The 18,214-nt window shown below is 49.1% G+C and overlaps 1 protein-coding gene across 3 annotated transcripts; it reads left to right on the plus strand.

Annotated features, from left to right (window-relative positions):
- The first annotated feature begins 4,361 nt into the window (after positions 1–4,361).
- On the plus strand, positions 4,362–17,633 carry UEVLD (UEV and lactate/malate dehyrogenase domains). Of its 3 annotated transcripts, XM_072118956.1 has the most exons (12): positions 4,362–4,516; positions 5,858–5,942; positions 6,248–6,313; positions 10,069–10,232; positions 11,097–11,232; positions 11,320–11,420; positions 11,502–11,610; positions 12,101–12,271; positions 12,433–12,606; positions 12,931–13,018; positions 13,157–13,280; positions 15,759–17,632. In XM_072118956.1, the coding sequence occupies exons 1-12, from the start codon at positions 4,475–4,477 to the stop codon at positions 15,924–15,926; spliced, it is 1,428 nt and encodes a 475-aa protein (XP_071975057.1). In that variant the 5' UTR covers positions 4,362–4,474; the 3' UTR covers positions 15,927–17,632. The 3 variants fall into 3 exon arrangements, with proteins under 3 accessions (XP_071975057.1, XP_071975058.1, XP_071975059.1); XM_072118957.1 differs by lacking the exons at positions 5,858–5,942; positions 6,248–6,313 and having other exon boundaries at positions 4,457–4,516; XM_072118958.1 differs by lacking the exons at positions 6,248–6,313; positions 10,069–10,232 and having other exon boundaries at positions 4,493–4,516; positions 15,759–17,633.
- Positions 17,634–18,214: the final 581 nt, after the last annotated feature.

Genomic DNA, 18,214 nt, shown 5'->3' on the forward strand with positions numbered 1-18,214 from the left:
GTCTGGGGGGCAGTGTATGAGGTGTATACAGTATGAGGACAGGTCTGGGGGCGGTGTATGAGGTGTATACAGTATGAGGACAGGTCTGGGGGGCGGTGTATGAGGTGTATACAGTGTGAGGACAGGTCTGGGGGGCAGTGTATGAGGTGTATACAGTATGAGGACAGGTCTGGGGGGCGGTGTATGAGGTGTATACAGTATGGGGGCAGTGTATGAGGTGTATACAGTATGAGGACCAGTCTGGGGGCAGTGTATGAGGTGTATACAGTATGAGGACCAGTCTGGGGGCAGTGTATGAGGTGTATACAGTATGAGGACAGGTCTGGGGGCAGTGTATGAGGTGTATACAGTATGAGGACAGGTCTGGGGGCAGTGTATGAGGTGTATACAGTGTGAGGGCAGGTCTGGGGGGCAGTGTATGAGGTGTATACAGTGTGAGGACAGGTCTGGGGGCGGTGTATGAGGTGTATACAGTATGAGGGCAGGTCTGGGGGGCAGTGTATGAGGTGTATACAGTGTGAGGACAGGTCTGGGGGGCAGTGTATGAGGTGTATACAGTATGAGGACAGGTCTGGGGGCAGTGTATGAGGTGTATACAGTATGGGGGCGGTGTATGAGGTGTATACAGTATGAGGACAGGTCTGGGGGCAGTGTATGAGGTGTATACAGTATGAGGACAGGTCTGGGGGCGGTGTATGAGGTGTATACAGTATGAGGACAGGTCTGGGGGCGGTGTATGAGGTGTATACAGTGTGAGGGCAGGTCCGGGGGCGGTGTATGAGGTGTATACAGTATGAGGACAGGTCTGGGGGCAGTGTATGAGGTGTATACAGTATGAGGACAGGTCTGGGGGCGGTGTATGAGGTGTATACAGTGTGAGGACAGGTCTGGGGGCAGTGTATGAGGTGTATACAGTATGAGGACAGGTCTGGGGGCGGTGTATGAGGTGTATACAGTATGAGGACAGGTCTGGGGGGCAGTGTATGAGGTGTATACAGTATGAGGACAGGTCTGGGGGGCGGTGTATGAGGTGTATACAGTATGAGGACAGGTCTGGGGGCAGTGTATGAGGTGTATACAGTGTGAGGGCAGGTCCGGGGGCGGTGTATGAGGTGTATACAGTGTGAGGGCAGGTCCGGGGGCGGTGTATGAGGTGTATACAGTATGAGGACAGGTCTGGGGGCAGTGTATGAGGTGTATACAGTATGAGGACAGGTCTGGGGGCGGTGTATGAGGTGTATACAGTGTGAGGACAGGTCTGGGGACGGTGTATGAGGTGTATACAGTGTGAGGACAGGTCCGGGGGCGGTGTATGAGGTGTATACAGTATGAGGACAGGTCTGGGGGCGGTGTATGAGGTGTATACAGTATGAGGACAGGTCTGGGGGCGGTGTATGAGGTGTATACAGTGTGAGGGCAGGTCCGGGGGCGGTGTATGAGGTGTATACAGTATGAGGACAGGTCTGGGGGCAGTGTATGAGGTGTATACAGTATGAGGACAGGTCTGGGGGCGGTGTATGAGGTGTATACAGTGTGAGGACAGGTCTGGGGGCAGTGTATGAGGTGTATACAGTATGAGGACAGGTCTGGGGGCGGTGTATGAGGTGTATACAGTGTGAGGGCAGGTCCGGGGGCGGTGTATGAGGTGTATACAGTATGAGGACAGGTCTGGGGGCAGTGTATGAGGTGTATACAGTATGAGGACAGGTCTGGGGGCGGTGTATGAGGTGTATACAGTGTGAGGACAGGTCTGGGGGCAGTGTATGAGGTGTATACAGTGTGAGGACAGGTCTGGGGGCAGTGTATGAGGTGTATACAGTATGAGGACAGGTCTGGGGGCAGTGTATGAGGTGTATACAGTGTGAGGACAGGTCTGGGGGCAGTGTATGTGGTGTATACAGTATGAGGACAGGTCTGGGGGCAGTGTATGAGGTGTATACAGTATGAGGACAGGTCCGGGGGCGGTGTATGAGGTGTATACAGTGTGAGGACAGGTCTGGGGGCGGTGTATGAGGTGTATACAGTGTGAGGACAGGTCTGGGGGCGGTGTATGAGGTGTATACAGTGTGAGGACAGGTCTGGGGGGCAGTGTATGAGGTGTATACAGTATGAGGACAGGTCTGGGGGGCAGTGTATGAGGTGTATACAGTATGAGGACAGGTCTGGGGGGCGGTGTTTGAGGTGTATACAGTATGAGGACAGGTCTGGGGGGCAGTGTATGAGGTGTATACAGTATGAGGACAGGTCTGGGGGGCGGTGTATGAGGTGTATACAGTATGAGGACAGGTCTGGGGGGCAGTGTATGAGGTGTATACAGTATGAGGACAGGTCTGGGGGGCGGTGTATGAGGTGTATACAGTATGAGGACAGGTCTGGGGGGCAGTGTATGAGGTGTATACAGTATGAGGACAGGTCTGGGGGGCAGTGTATGAGGTGTATACAGTGTGAGGACAGGTCTGGGGGGCGGTGTATGAGGTGTATACAGTGTGAGGACAGGTCTGGGGGCGGTGTATGAGGTGTATACAGTGTGAGGACAGGTCTGGGGGCAGTGTATGAGGTGTATACAGTATGAGGACAGGTCTGGGGGCGGTGTATGAGGTGTATACAGTATGAGGACAGGTCTGGGGGCGGTGTATGAGGTGTATACAGTGTGAGGACAGGTCTGGGGGCGGTGTATGAGGTATATACAGTATGAGGACAGGTCTGGGGGCAGTGTATGAGGTGTATACAGTATGAGGACAGGTCTGGGGGCGGTGTATGAGGTGTATACAGTATGAGGACAGGTCTGGGGGCAGTGTATGAGGTGTATACAGTGTGAGGACAGGTCCGGGGGCGGTGTATGAGGTGTATACAGTGATTACCTGTCTCTGGGGCAGTGTATGAGGTGTATACAGTACGAGGACAGGTCTGGGGGGCAGTGTATGAGGTGTATACAGTGTGAGGACAGGTCCGGGGGCAGTGTATGAGGTGTATACAGTATGAGGGCAGGTCCGGGGGCAGTGTATGAGGTGTATACAGTATGAGGGCAGGTCTGGGGGCAGTGTATGAGGTGTATACAGTATGAGGACAGGTCTGGGGGGCAGTGTATGAGGTGTATACAGTATGAGGACAGGTCTGGGGGGCAGTGTATGAGGTGTATACAGTATGAGGACAGGTCTGGGGGGCAGTGTATGAGGTGTATACAGTATGAGGGCAGGTCTGGGGGCGGTGTATGAGGTGTATACAGTATGAGGACAGGTCTGGGGGCGGTGTATGAGGTGTATACAGTGTGAGGGCAGGTCTGGGGGGCAGTGTATGAGGTGTATACAGTATGAGGACAGGTCTGGGGGCAGTGTATGAGGTGTATACAGTATGGGGGCAGTGTATGAGGTGTATACAGTGTGAGGACAGGTCTGGGGGCAGTGTATGAGGTGTATACAGTATGAGGACAGGTCTGGGGGCGGTGTATGAGGTGTATACAGTATGAGGACAGGTCTGGGGGCGGTGTATGAGGTGTATACAGTATGAGGGCAGGTCTGGGGGCAGTGTATGAGGTGTGTACAGTATGAGGGCAGGTCTGGGGGCGGTGTATGAGGTGTATACAGTATGAGGACAGGTCTGGGGGCAGTGTATGAGGTGTATACAGTATGAGGACAGGTCTGGGGGCAGTGCATGAGGTGTATACAGTATGAGGGCAGTGTATGAGGTGTATACAGTATGAGGACAGGTCTGGGGGCGGTGTATGAGGTGTATACAGTATGAGGACAGGTCTGGGGGCGGTGTATGAGGTGTATACAGTATGAGGGCAGGTCTGGGGGCAGTGTATGAGGTGTATACATTGTGAGGACAGGTCTGGGGGCAGTGTATGTGGTGTATACAGTATGAGGGCAGGTCTGGGGGCAGTGTATGAGGTGTATACAGTATGAGGGCAGGTCTGGGGACAGTGTATGAGGTGTATACAGTATGAGGGCAGTGTATGAGGTGTATACAGTGTGAGGACAGGTCTGGGGGCAGTGTATGAGGTGTATACAGTGTGAGGACAGGTCTGGGGGGCAGTGTATGAGGTGTATACAGTATGAGGACAGGTCTGGGGGCAGTGTATGAGGTGTATACAGTGTGAGGGCAGGTCTGGGGGCGGTGTATGAGGTGTATACAGTATGAGGGCAGTGTATGAGGTGTATACAGTATGAGGGCAGGTCTGGGGGCGGTGTATGAGGTGTATACAGTATGAGGGCAGTGTATGAGGTGTATACAGTGTGAGGGCAGGTCTGGGGGGCAGTGTATGAGGTGTATACAGTGTGAGGACAGGTCTGGGGGCAGTGTATGAGGTGTATACAGTGATTACCTGTCTCTGGGGCAGTACTTGTACTTTCTCATACATTGCAGTGGGCGGGCGGTGACCCGGATCGGGCGTGTCGTGCTGCGGGTGGCTCCTCCCCCCGGGTGTCCCGGGTTCTGTAGAGGAAGCAGGAAGAGGAGCCGGGACCCGGGAGACATGGAGTTCAGTGCGGAGGTGATGAGGCAGCGGCTCGGGAAGGTGAGACATGATATTATAGCACAGACCGGACCGATACCAGCATCACGTGACCACCACAGCTCCATGTAACTAACTGGTACCGGACTGATACCAGCATCACATGACTGCTACTCCTAACTAACTGGTACCGGACCAGGACCAGTATTGTATCACTGCTACAACTATTACCGGACTGATACCAGCATCACGTGACTACACATTAAGTGACTGATACCAGACAAGTACCAGTGTTGTATCACTACCACAACTATATGGAACTAGTACTGGACTGATACACCTGCACCTATCTAACTGATACCGGACCAGGACCAGTAGTGTATCACTACCTCTACTGTATGCAATTAGTACTGGACCGATACGAGCATCACGTGACTGCTACTCCTAACTAACTGGTACCGGACCAGTACCAGTAGTGTATCACCAGTACCACAACTGTATGTAACAAACTAGTCCTGGATACAAACCAGCATCACATGACTCTGTATAACTAGTACTTGTCTGATACCTGAGTCACCTGTACAAGACTGATACTGATACCAATACTGTGCTTCATATACCTAACTGATACCTAGGTCATATAACTTTCATTATACTGATCCCTACATCACATAACTAGTCCTATACTGATACCTAGGTCATACAACTAGTCCTATACTGATACCTAGGTCATATAACTTTTATTATACTGATAACTACATCACATAACTAGTCCTATACTGATCCCTACATCACATAACTAGTCCTATACTGATCCCTACATCACATAACTAGTCCTATACTGATCCCTACATCACATAACTAGTCCTATACTGATCCCTAGGTCATACAACTAGTCCTATACTGATACCTACATCACATAACTAGTCCTATACTGATACCTAGGTCATACAACTAGTCCTATACTGATACCTACATCACATAACTAGTCCTATACTGATACCAAGGTCATACAACTAGTCCTATACTGGTACCTACATCACTTAACTAGTCCTATACTGATGCCCAGGTTATATAACTTGTACTATTCTGATACCTAAATCCTATTTCTTGTATTATAGTAATACCTACCTACATCACTTAACTAGTACTGTACCATAATACGCTTTGTTTATATGGTGCTAAAATATTCCTATATACGGTAACAACTGTTACTATACTGATCTCCAAAACTAGTCACATAACTGCTACTAACTACATCATATACCTGGTACTGTACAGATAACTAGTACTATACAGATATAACTAGTACTATACAGATATAACTAGTACTATAGCGATATAACTAGTACTATACCGATATAACTAGTACTTTACTGCACATTTCTCTGCTTTCTCTCCCAGTATAAATTTCGAGACCTGACGATAGAAGAGCTGAAGGACATACACCGCGCCTTCCCCTCCTTCCTCTATTCCATAGACACCTACAGTAAGTCATATAAGATATTATACTGCAATCAGGTGTCTATATAATACTGCGAGTAACATCATAGTCCTGTGTATTACACTGCTATCCTGCAGGCTGATGTATGCCGGGAGCCTGGGACCAGGTATATAATGTATGGACGGCGATGGGTGGGTTTATCTCTATGTTGCAGTATATATTACTTCTTCAGTATTTCATTCATCCAGAGAGCACTACAACCCCCATCCTTACTGCTACTTCTCTGATGACGATCACTGTCTTACATTATAAACAGTAAAGATGTTTATGTTTTGTTTTTATATTTTTAGCGTTTAAAGATGGATCCCAGAAAGATTTGTTGAATCTTTCAGGAACAGTTCCCATGAAGTTCCAGGGTAATGACCTTCTGACACTTGGGGGACAGGACAGGTACACGCTGACACTTGGGGTACAGGACAGGGACACGCTGACACTTGGGGTACAGGACAGGGACACGCTGACACTTGGGGGTACAGGACAGGGACACGCTGACACTTGGGGGTACAGGACAGGGACACGCTGACACTTGGGGGACAGGACAGGGACATGCTGACACTTGGGAGACAGGACAGGGACATGCTGACACTTGGGGGACAGGACAGGGACATGCTGACACTTGGGGGACAGGACAGGGACACGCTGACACTTGGGGTACAGGACAGGGACACGCTGACACTTGGGGGACAGGACAGGGACACGCTGACACTTGGGGGACAGGACAGGGACACGCTGACACTTGGGGTACAGGACAGAGACACGCTGACACTTGGGAGACAGGACAGGGACATGCTGACACTTGGGGGACAGGACAGGGACATGCTGACACTTGGGGGACAGGACAGGGACACGCTGACACTTGGGGTACAGGACAGGGACACACTGACACTTGGGGGACAGGACAGGGACACGCTGACACTTGGGGGACAGGACAGGGACACGCTGACACTTGGGGGACAGGACAGGGACACGCTGACACTTGGGGTACAGGACAGGGACACGCTGACACTTGGGGGACAGGACAGGGACTCGCTGACACTTGGGGGACAGGACAGGGACTCGCTGACACTTGGGGGACAGGACAGGGACACGCCGACACTTGGGGGACAGGACAGGGACACTCTGACACTAGGGGGGTGCAGGACAGGGACACGCTGACACTTGGGGGACAGGACAGGGACACGCTGACACTTGGGGGTACAGGACAGGGACACACTGACACTTGGGGGGACAGGACAGGGACATGCTGACACTTGGGGGACAGGACAGGGACATGCTGACACTTGGGGGACAGGACATGGACAGGCTGACACTTGGGGGGACAGGACAGGGACATGCTGACACTTGGGGGACAGGACAGGGACATGCTGACACTTGGGGGGACAGGACAGGGACATGCTGACACTTGGGGGACAGGACAGGGACATGCTGACACTTGGGGGACAGGACATGGACAGGCTGACACTTGGGGGACAGGACAGGGACATGCTGACACTTGGGGTACAGGACAGGGACACGCTGACACTTGGGAGACAGGACAGGGACACGCTGACACTTGGGGGGACAGGACGGGGACACGCTGACACTTGGGGGGACAGGACAGGGACACGCTGACACTTGGGGGGACAGGACAGGGACACGCTGACACTTGGGGGGACAGGACAGGGACACGCTGACACTTGGGGTACAGGACAGGGACACGCTGACACTTGGGGGTACAGGACAGGGACACGCTGACACTTGGGGGTACAGGACAGGGACACGCTGACACTTGGGGGACAGGACAGGGACACGCTGACACTTGGGGGACAGGACAGGGACACGCTGACACTTGGGGGACAGGACAGGGACACGCTGACACTTGGGGTACAGGACAGAGACACGCTGACACTTGGGAGACAGGACAGGGACACGCTGACACTTGGGAGACAGGACAGGGACATGCTGACACTTGGGGGACAGGACAGGGACACGCTGACACTTGGGGTACAGGACAGGGACACGCTGACACTTGGGGGTACAGGACAGGGACACGCTGACACTTGGGGGTACAGGACAGGGACACGCTGACACTTGGGGGACAGGACAGGGACACGCTGACACTTGGGGGACAGGACAGGGACACGCTGACACTTGGGGTACAGGACAGGGACATGCTGACACTTGGGGGACAGGACAGGGACTCGCTGACACTTGGGGGACAGGACAGGGACTCGCTGACACTTGGGGGACAGGACAGGGACACGCTGACACTTGGGGGGACAGGACAGGGACATGCTGACACTTGGGGGACAGGACAGGGACACGCTGACACTTGGGGGACAGGGACACGCTGACACTTGGGGGACAGGACAGGGACACGCTGACACTTGGAGGACAAGACAGGGACACGCTGACACTTGGGGTACAGGACAGGGACACGCTGACACTTGGGGTACAGGACAGGGACACGCTGACACTTGGGGTACAGGACAGGGACACGCTGACACTTGGGGTACAGTACAGGGACACGCTGACACTTGGGGGACAGGACAGGGACACGCTGACACTTGGGGGGAAAGGACAGGGACACGCTGACACTTGGGGGGAAAGGACAGGGACACGCTGACACTTGGGGGTCAGGACAGGGACACGCTGACACTTGGGGGACAGGACAGGTACATGCTGACACTTGGGGGACAGGGACACGCTGACACTTGGGTGACAGGACAGGGACTCGCTGACACTTGGGGGACAGGACAGGGACACGCCGACACTTGGGGGACAGGACAGGGACACTCTGACACTTGGGGGACAGGACAGGGACACGCTGACACTTGGGGGTCAGGACAGGGACACGCTGACACTTGGGGGACAGGACAGGGACACGCTGACACTTGGGGGACAGGGACACGCTGACACTTGGGGGACAGGACTGGGACTCGCTGACACTTGGGGGACAAGACAGGGACACGCCGACACTTGGGGGACAGGACAGGGACACTCTGACACTAGGGGGGTGCAGGACAGGGACACGCTGACACTTGGGGGACAGGACAGGGACACGCTGACACTAGGGGGGTGCAGGACAGGGACACGCTGACACTTGGGGGACAGGACAGGGACACGCTGACACTTGGGGGGACAGGACAGGGACATGCTGACACTTGGGGGTACAGGACAGGGACACGCTGACACTTGGGGGGACAGGACAGGGACATGCTGACACTTGGGGGACAGGACAGGGACACGCTGACACTTGGGGGACAGGGACACACTGACACTTGGGGGAAAGGACAGGGACACGCTGACACTTGGGGGACAGGACAGGGACACGCTGACACTTGGGGGACAGGGACACGCTGACACTTGGGGGACAGGACAGGGACACGCTGACACTTGGAGGACAAGACAGGGACACGCTGACACTTGGGGGACAGGACAGGGACACGCTGACACTTGGGGGGACAGGGACACGCTGACACTTGGGGGGACAGGACAGGGACACGCTGACACTTGGGGTACAGGACAGGGACACGCTGACACTTGGGGGGACAGGACAGGGACACGCTGACACTTGGGGGACAGGGCAGGGGCACGCTGACACTTGGGGTACAGGACAGGGACACGCTGACACTTGGGGTACAGGACAGGGACACGCTGACACTTGGGGTACAGGACAGGGACACGCTGACACTTGGGGGACAGGATAGGGACATGCTGACACTTGGGGGGAAAGGACAGGGACACGCTGACACTTGGGGGTCAGGACAGGGACACGCTGACACTTGGGGTACAGGACGGGGACACGCTGACACTTGGGGGACAGGACGGGGACACGCTGACACTTGGGGGGACAGGACAGGGACAGGCTGACACTTGGGGGTCAGGACAGGGACACGCTGACACTTGGGGGACAGGACAGGGACACGCTGACACTTGGGGGTCAGGACAGGGACACGCTGACACTTGGGGGGTCAGGACAGGGACACGCTGACACTTGGGGGGACAGGACAGGGACACGCTGACACTTGGGGGGACAGGACAGGGACACGCTGACACTTGGGGGACAGGACAGGGACACGCTGACACTTGGGGTACAGGGTAATGACACGCTGAACATTATGTCTTCCAGGTAACTCCTATAACATCCCGGTTTGCCTGTGGCTCCTGGATTCGCACCCTTTTGCTCCTCCGCTCTGTTTTCTGAAACCAACACAGAACATGGGGATTCGGGTCGGGAAGCACATAGATAGTCATGGCCGGATCTATCTGCCGTACCTCCAGAACTGGAGCCATGTAAGTACAACAACTATATCCCATATACATAGTCATACCGCATTGTTATGGGGATATCCTATAGATTAGGATACAAATGCTGTGGGGAGACCAATTGGGTCACTGCTTTCACTTTGTACAGGGCCTGTAAAATATGAGAGTGGCGATGTCATTGGTTGCTACGGGGAATGTCATGTGCTGGCGATGTCACCGCTGGCCATTTCCTCATGTCTCTCCTCGTGCTCAGCGATACAAGTCATGTGACCACGAGACTCGTAATACAATATTATTATCTCACCGGACCGGGGCGTCTAGTTGTGACTCAGATGATGGAAGGCAATGGCAGCCAGGAATATCATGTACACAAGACGTCTCCTGTGACTGTAATATTACAGCAATGGGGAAGGATAGTCACACATGTCACCCAAATACCTGCAGCAATGAAGAAATAGTGACCTGAAAAGGATCTGAAACGTCTCACTTGGGTTCATAAAATACCTATCTATCTATCTATCTATCTCATATCTATCTATCTAATATCTATATATCTCCTATCTATCATCTATCTATCTATCTATCTATCTATCTATCTATCGGAACATGGGACTCTCCTGTTTTCATTGAGAGCCTGAAAATTGATACAGACTCAATATATCTCACAGCTGTTACTATTGTGTAGTCTCAGCAATTCTCTGAGCTAGACAGAATCTATTCATCTTAGAATAAATTCACACTTGGTACTTTAAGTAAGCAGGAATGGTTCTAGTCACTGACAGCAAGCAGAGGATGGAGATTTTATTATTATTTCTCAATTTTAAAAATTTAAAAATTATGATAGAATTTTAACTCTATCGCTGCCGTCTTGTAACGTTCGGCCTCTCACAGCCCAAGTCTACAATCCTCGGCCTGATCAAAGAAATGGCGGTGACATTTGAGGATGAGCTCCCGCTGTATTCCCTCTCGGCTGCAGAAGCCGCCAGACAGAAGGAGCTCCTCTCTTTCATCTCCAAGGTCACGGATGGTAAGTGTATATGGAGGATCCTCTATATAGACCGTAGAGACTTGCACACTCTGCCCCCTATATAACACCTTGTCATTGCACCCACAGGTGTGTCCAACGTAGACGTCACTGCAAAAAGTGGCTGTAAAGTCACCGTGATTGGAGGAGGAGATTTGGCGCTGGCTTGTCTATTGGCTATATCAGCAAAGGTAATGGCCGCCCCCTTAGAGTGATATGGATAGATAAGTGTGAAGTATAGGATTTTCTCACAAAATACGTTTTCTGTCCAGAGATCGGCAGACAAGCTTGTTCTTCTTGACGTCAGTGATGGCGGATCAAAAGGGGGCGGAGCCACAGACCTGGAACTTTTTCCCGTTCCTAATGTGGAAGTCACTACAGGTAAGGGAAGAACCCTTTATGAAAGGGAATCTGTTAGCGGGTTTGAACATACAGACTGCAAAAAGTGTTTGGGTTTGTCCCTGGAGAAATGCGTAGTCAGACCTTTGTTGTTAGTAGCAGCAGAACTGTGAGAAGCTACAATCCTGGAATATAAATCCATATATCACAGTCCTGCTGCTACTAATCACATACACAAAGGTCTGATTACCCATCTGCATAGGGACAATACCCAACACTGGCAGCAGAGAGCACAGAGCACAGCAGTGTGAGGACTCCCCAACCCCACCCCAGTGCACTTGAAGAAGTTACAATCCTGGAATATAAATCCATATATCACAGTCCTGCTGCTACTAACAACATACACAAAGATCTAATTTCACATCTCTCCCAGGACAGTACATAACACTGGCGTCAATCTGTATTGTCAGACTTGCTGACAGGTTCCCTTTAAGACAGAATTGTGTTTTACTTTGCTGTCTTTTGATTTTAGATGTGTCTTCTGTTGCCGATTCAAAAGTCATAGTCATAACCGTGAACTCCTGGAGTAACGCTCAGTCCTACCTGGAGGTCTTACAGAGTAATGTAGATCTGCTACGTGGATTTATACCAGCCGTGTCCTATTACTGTCCCAATAGCGTCCTGGTAGTTGCTTCCCAGCCAGGTAAGACCCCATTATAGTGAGTGTCGCCATTTTTGATCTTTTTTTTCATTGTGAAAACTGCCATTTTTCCTATATATATGTATAAATAAATAGAGATATATACACACATATACATTCCCTGCCGTTCTCCATATTCACTATATTAATATTTCACCTTGCAGTGGAGATAATGACCTACGTGGCCTGGAAACTGAGTGGACTCCCCCACAGACAGGTCATAGGTATCGGCTGTAACTTGGACTCTGCGCGGTTTCAGCAGATTGTTAAAACTTTGGCCAGTTCTTCCGAGGAGTCGCAGTCGGGCTGGATTATTGGGGAGCAAGGAGCAGACAAAGGCAAGATAAAGGAATAATTGAAGATTTTAGTGTCTTCTATAATATATATATATATATATATAATATATATATATATATATATATATATATATATATATATCTGTTACAAATGTATTTGACTTCCCAAACAATTTCTAGTGTAGTAGGAACCCCCATTGTCTTTGTGCAGTGGTCTGTTCCCCCTAGCTGTCTGCAAGGTTATGGAACAAACCATTGCAGTATGGGGGTGTCTGACTGTGCATAACGAAAATCGGTTTCCTGTGATGGAATACAAATCAAGTCTTTGGTATCATATATTGAATATTATTAATTTGTATATTACAGTGGCAGCTTGGAGCGACCCAGAATCTGCAAATAATCACAAAGCTACCAAAATATACCCCAAACTCTTCCAGGAACAGCTAACAAACAAGTAAGTGTAACACGATGTGTAGAGGGACCTATTGGTAGATGCAGTATATAGTAAAAGTATTACATATTATATGATATAGTATTATATATGTGTGTTTGTTACTTAAGTCATTTATGTATGTCTTTTTTAACTACACAGAGCTATGGAGGTCATGAAAGGCAAAGGTCAGAGGTCATGGTCTATCGGGCTTTCTGTAGCTGACCTCACAGACACCATTGTGCAAAATAAGAAGAAGATTCATTCCGTTTCTTCGTTTGCGAAGGTAATGTCATATCTTAAGTAAAGAATGCAAACCATGTGAGTAGAATTTAAAGGAACAAAGAAAGGTTGTATTTTCTCACCTACAACAATTTAAACTGATAATTTTTCATGTGTGTACATCCAGGGCTATTTTCAATACCACCCACTAACCATGGTTTTTGGAAGAAAGCAGCCATGTTTTTAGCCAACAGACATCCCCTGTAAAGGACATCTACTACCAGGATGAAGGATTGTAAACCCAGAACACTGACATACTGGTGTGTGCCTCCTCTGGCAGGATCTGCTCTTTTTTTCAATCCTTGTTCCCTGTTTTTTATTTGTAAAAGAATTATGCAAATGAGCTTGGGGGCTCCAGGCTCCATAGGTTATAATAATGACTAGAGCCGCTAAGGCTCATTTGCATATTTTTAAAAGCCTTTTATTCTTAAAAACCAGGGCATATGAAGCTTGAAGGAAAGTGGATCATGCCAGAGGGGGCACTCCTCATCAGTATATCAGTGTGCTTGGTTTACTATCCTTCATTCTGGTAGATGTCCTTTAAAGGGAACCTGTCACCAGGGACCTCATTTTCACAAAAGACCAGATTGTAAAAGCCCATTACACCTGCATTGCAAAAATGCCTTTCTGCCTTTTCTAAAAATTTGCATTACAGTATAATTGTGTGTTATAACTTACTCTTGCATCCTGACAAAATCCTGGGGTAGTCACAGGGGCTGGACTTTGGTTTGCATGCACTTCAAAAAACAACATGTGACTTGTCTGAGCTGCAGGCTGCCTCCATCTTTGTGCTCCTGTACAGCTTGTCCCCCCCACTGATGCCAGGCTTATCAGGCTGTGACCTCTGAGAAGGAGCAAGAGGAGGAACGGTACAGGAGCACAAAGGTGGGGGCAAAGATCTGAGGAGTGAGTAACAGACAAGTCACATTTTGTTATCTTTGGTGAAGTCTCTGGATACCTTACTATAGTCCTAGGCTGCAATCATCAGCTGTGAGATGTCTGTAATGAAGTTTTATTGATAATCTTTGGTCCCATTACAGCAAAACATTTGGAAACTACAAATGTCACTGGGGCAATAAACAACATTTGTCAGTTTCAACTTGCATACAAATTCAACTTAAGAACAAACCTATGGAACCTCTCTTATACGAAACCCGGGAACTGCCTGTATATTGCAATGCAAATGCTTAGAAAATATTTGCACTGCAGGTGTAAAGGGCTTCTGCAATCTGTCTTTAGAGAAAATGAGGTCCCTGGGGACAGGTTCCCTTTAATGTGGACGTTTAGTTTAGAAAACCCCTTCTTAAAGAAATGTATCACAGTTTTATTACATGACTTGTACCTTTTTGAACAAAGAGATATCAGCCTCAAGATATAAACAAGAGTATCCCCATTCACTGACAGACACCAGAGATATTAAAAATGGTTCCAGATTACAACACTGAAAGATAACTTTTTAAATTGTAGAATACCCACTGTAATTCAGTATATTCACGTACACATGTGTCTTACTACATACATAGGGATATTTGGGAGTAACTCGACCTACAACCGTTATCCATTAAAGGGGGGGTTCCACTTTCAGCAAATAATTAGTGTAATTCTGAAACTTTCCAATATACTTTCTGTATCAATTCCTCACTGTTTTCTAGATCTCTGCTTGCTGTCATCCTATGGGAAGCTTTATTGTTTACTTTCTGTGGATAGAAATCTGTCCATGGTTATTATATTCCTGGTCATGTGATATCACACAGTGGCACGGCTTGTTCTATCCCTGATCATGTGATGTCACACGGGTGAACAGCTTGTTATATCCCTGGTCATGTTATGTCACACAGGTGCATGGCTCATTATATCCCTGGTCATGTGATGTCACACAGGTGCACGGATAATTGTATCCCTGGTCATGTGATGTCACACAGGTGCATGGCTCGTTCTACCCCTGGTCATGTGATGTCACACTGGTGCACAACTCGTTATATCCCTGGTCATGTGATGTCACACAGGCGCATGGCTCATTATATCCTTGGTCACGTGATATCACACAGGTGCACGGCTTGTTATATCCCTGGTCATGTAATGTCACACAGGTGCACGGATAATTGTATCCCTGGTCATCTGATGTCACACGGGTGCATGGCTCATTCTACCCCTGGTCATGTGATGTCACACAGGTGCACAACTCGTTATATCTCTGGTCATGTGATGTCACACAGGTGCACGGATAATTGTATCCCTGGTCATGTGATGTCACACGGGTGCGCGGATTGTTCTACCCCTGGTCATGTGATAGCACACAGGTGCATGGCTCATTATATCCCTGGTCATGTGATGTCACACAGGTGCACGACTCAGTATATCCCTGGTCATGTGATGTCACACAGGTGCAGAAAGTATATTGGAAAATTGTATAACTTTAAATTTCACAAACAATAAAGTAGACGACCCATTTAACCTCTGGAATTTCCGTTCTTTTTTTCAGGGTTTCTTCAACATCCAAAATGAAGTGTTTCTGAGCGTGCCCTGCCTCCTGGGAGATGGTGGGGTACTCGGGAACCCCCAGATCCTACAACATGAAGATCGTGTATCTGACGCCTTACATAAAAGTGCCGCCTCTATCTCTGACCTGCAGCAGCAGCTGAGCCTGTGACCTATGACCTGCGGAGCCGGACTCCTCTCCATTGTGTGTAACCTCTGCAGTGCAGAGTCGCTTTCCCATATGATTTTAGCACATGAACAAGGGACGGGGTTAATCGTCTGCTATATACACTAAGTGCTACAAGCCCGATGTATCCTGAGCTGCTACATGTCACTAAGCGCCTGAGCCTGACTGTGGGGTCAGATACAACAGATTGCCCGGATCTATGGCTAAATCTACAATTCTTCACGACTTAAATGTATGCAAAAAAATTAGGCAGTGGCTTTGCCCTGGAGTCGGTGCATGTGAGCGAGGTTCTGCATTACATGTGGCTGGGTCTTTAAGGGGTTCTCTGCTTAGGACAATCCATACTTTGGAATAGGGTCCCTTGGACATAAGCTGATCCTCATGCTCAGAGGAAACCTGTCTATAAGTATTCAGCCTCCCTGCAGTGCCCTAACAGGAGAGGGGGAGGTATTACACCATGTCCATACACCTCAATGGGGCAGATTTACTTACCCGGTCCAGTCGCGATCCAGCGGCGCGTTCTCCGACGCTGATTCGGGTTCTGCCGGGATTCACTAAGGTCGTGCGCCCGATGTCCACAAGGTGTCGCTGCTGCGCTTAAGTCCGCCGGAATTCACCTTCTCCGTCTCGGTGTATGTGAGTGCTATTTTTGCAACACAAATTTTTTTTTTAATTCCACGGTTTTTCCCGAATCCGTCGGGTTTTCCGATGGCCATGCCCCCCGATTTCTGTTGCGTGAAATCCAATCGTGTGCGCCAAAATCCCGGGGCAATTCGATGCAAATCGGAAAAATTTGTAAAACCCGGCGGAAAACCATGTTTCGGACCCTTAGTAAATGTGTCCCAATGTCTTGTCTGTGTAATGTTGAGTCCTTTAGAGGGAAAGGTGCTTTTTGTAACAACTCATTACCAAAAAAAAGCCATAGTAGGGGTGTCGAGGGCCCATAATAACCCTTATTTCTCTAAAACAGTATTTAGAGATGGGTTTTCCAAACTATCAAATCCCTTTAAGTGCTCCTGTAAATACTAGGTAGTCACTTTAAAGTCTTTCTACCATTTTTAATAATAAAGGTCTGCTGTGAGTGATTATAAAGCAAAGTTGTTTGCTTTGTTACAATTTAGGCAGTCTTCCCTAAAGGGGTTGTCCTATTTTCGAAAATATATGCATATAGGACTTTGGCACATATCTACATGACCTCACAGGTTGACTTGGATTTTCTGATTTGGCCAGTGATTGGCTGCAGTGGTCATGTGATGCCATTGCAACCTGCAGAGGTCAAATAATGCTGCATTTAGGCCATTCCCAGCCTTTTACCTGAGACTGGACAACCCCTTTAAGCACATTGTTTTTCTGGCTGATGGCTCTTCTCAGTACAGATACATTGCAACAAACTTCAGCTATGTGTAGGATTAATACAGCCACTGGCTGTTAAAATGTTACAAATCACTGACAGCAAGCAGAGATCTTGAAACAATGTACACAACACAATGTAGAAGGTTGATCACTGCGGTAACATTTAGCTGTATTTTTAATCGATGTGCTTGTATACTGATAACAATGATTTTTCTATATTCATTTTTGTAAATGCGGATTATGTACAAAGGGTGGAACATTTCATTCAGTGAATGGAATCATTTGCCGCGTATGTACCAATAAATGTGTTCCCCCTCCAATCACTTGTTGCAACATTGAATTATATTACAAGAAGGGTTAGTCAAGTCAGTGCCACATGTATCCTTAAAGGAAATCTACCACCAGGATGAAGGATTGTAAACCAAGCACACTGACATACTGGTGTGTGCCCACTCCGGCAGAAGCTGCTCTTCTTGTAGCTTCGTATGACTTTGTTTTTAAGAAAAAGAGGTTTTAAAAATTATGCAGATGAGCCTTCGGGGCTCCAGACTCTATAGATGCCAATGGAGCTTGGAGCCCCGGAGGCTCATTTGCATAATTTGTGAAACCTTTTTATTGTAAAAACAAGGTCCTAAGAAGCTAAAAGAAAAGATGAACCTGCTAAGGGGGCAGTCACCAGTATGTCAGTGTGCCTGGTTTACAATTCTTTATCCTGGTGGTAGATTTCCTTTAAGGTTTGGTGTCATGCCCATAACAATAAAAAAAAGATTGTCCAGGCCTCAAAACATAAGCAGGAATTGAACCTGCTGTGGGCTTTGTGGCTCGGCAGTCGGATCACACACAGATCTGTGGAAACCACAGCCATGGGAGCACGTGCGAGCCTTTGGACCTAATATACTGCTGATGAGGTGGTGCCGAAA

This window comes from Engystomops pustulosus, chromosome 7 (genome assembly GCF_040894005.1).
Source record: "Engystomops pustulosus chromosome 7, aEngPut4.maternal, whole genome shotgun sequence".
Taxonomy (NCBI): domain Eukaryota; kingdom Metazoa; phylum Chordata; class Amphibia; order Anura; family Leptodactylidae; genus Engystomops; species Engystomops pustulosus.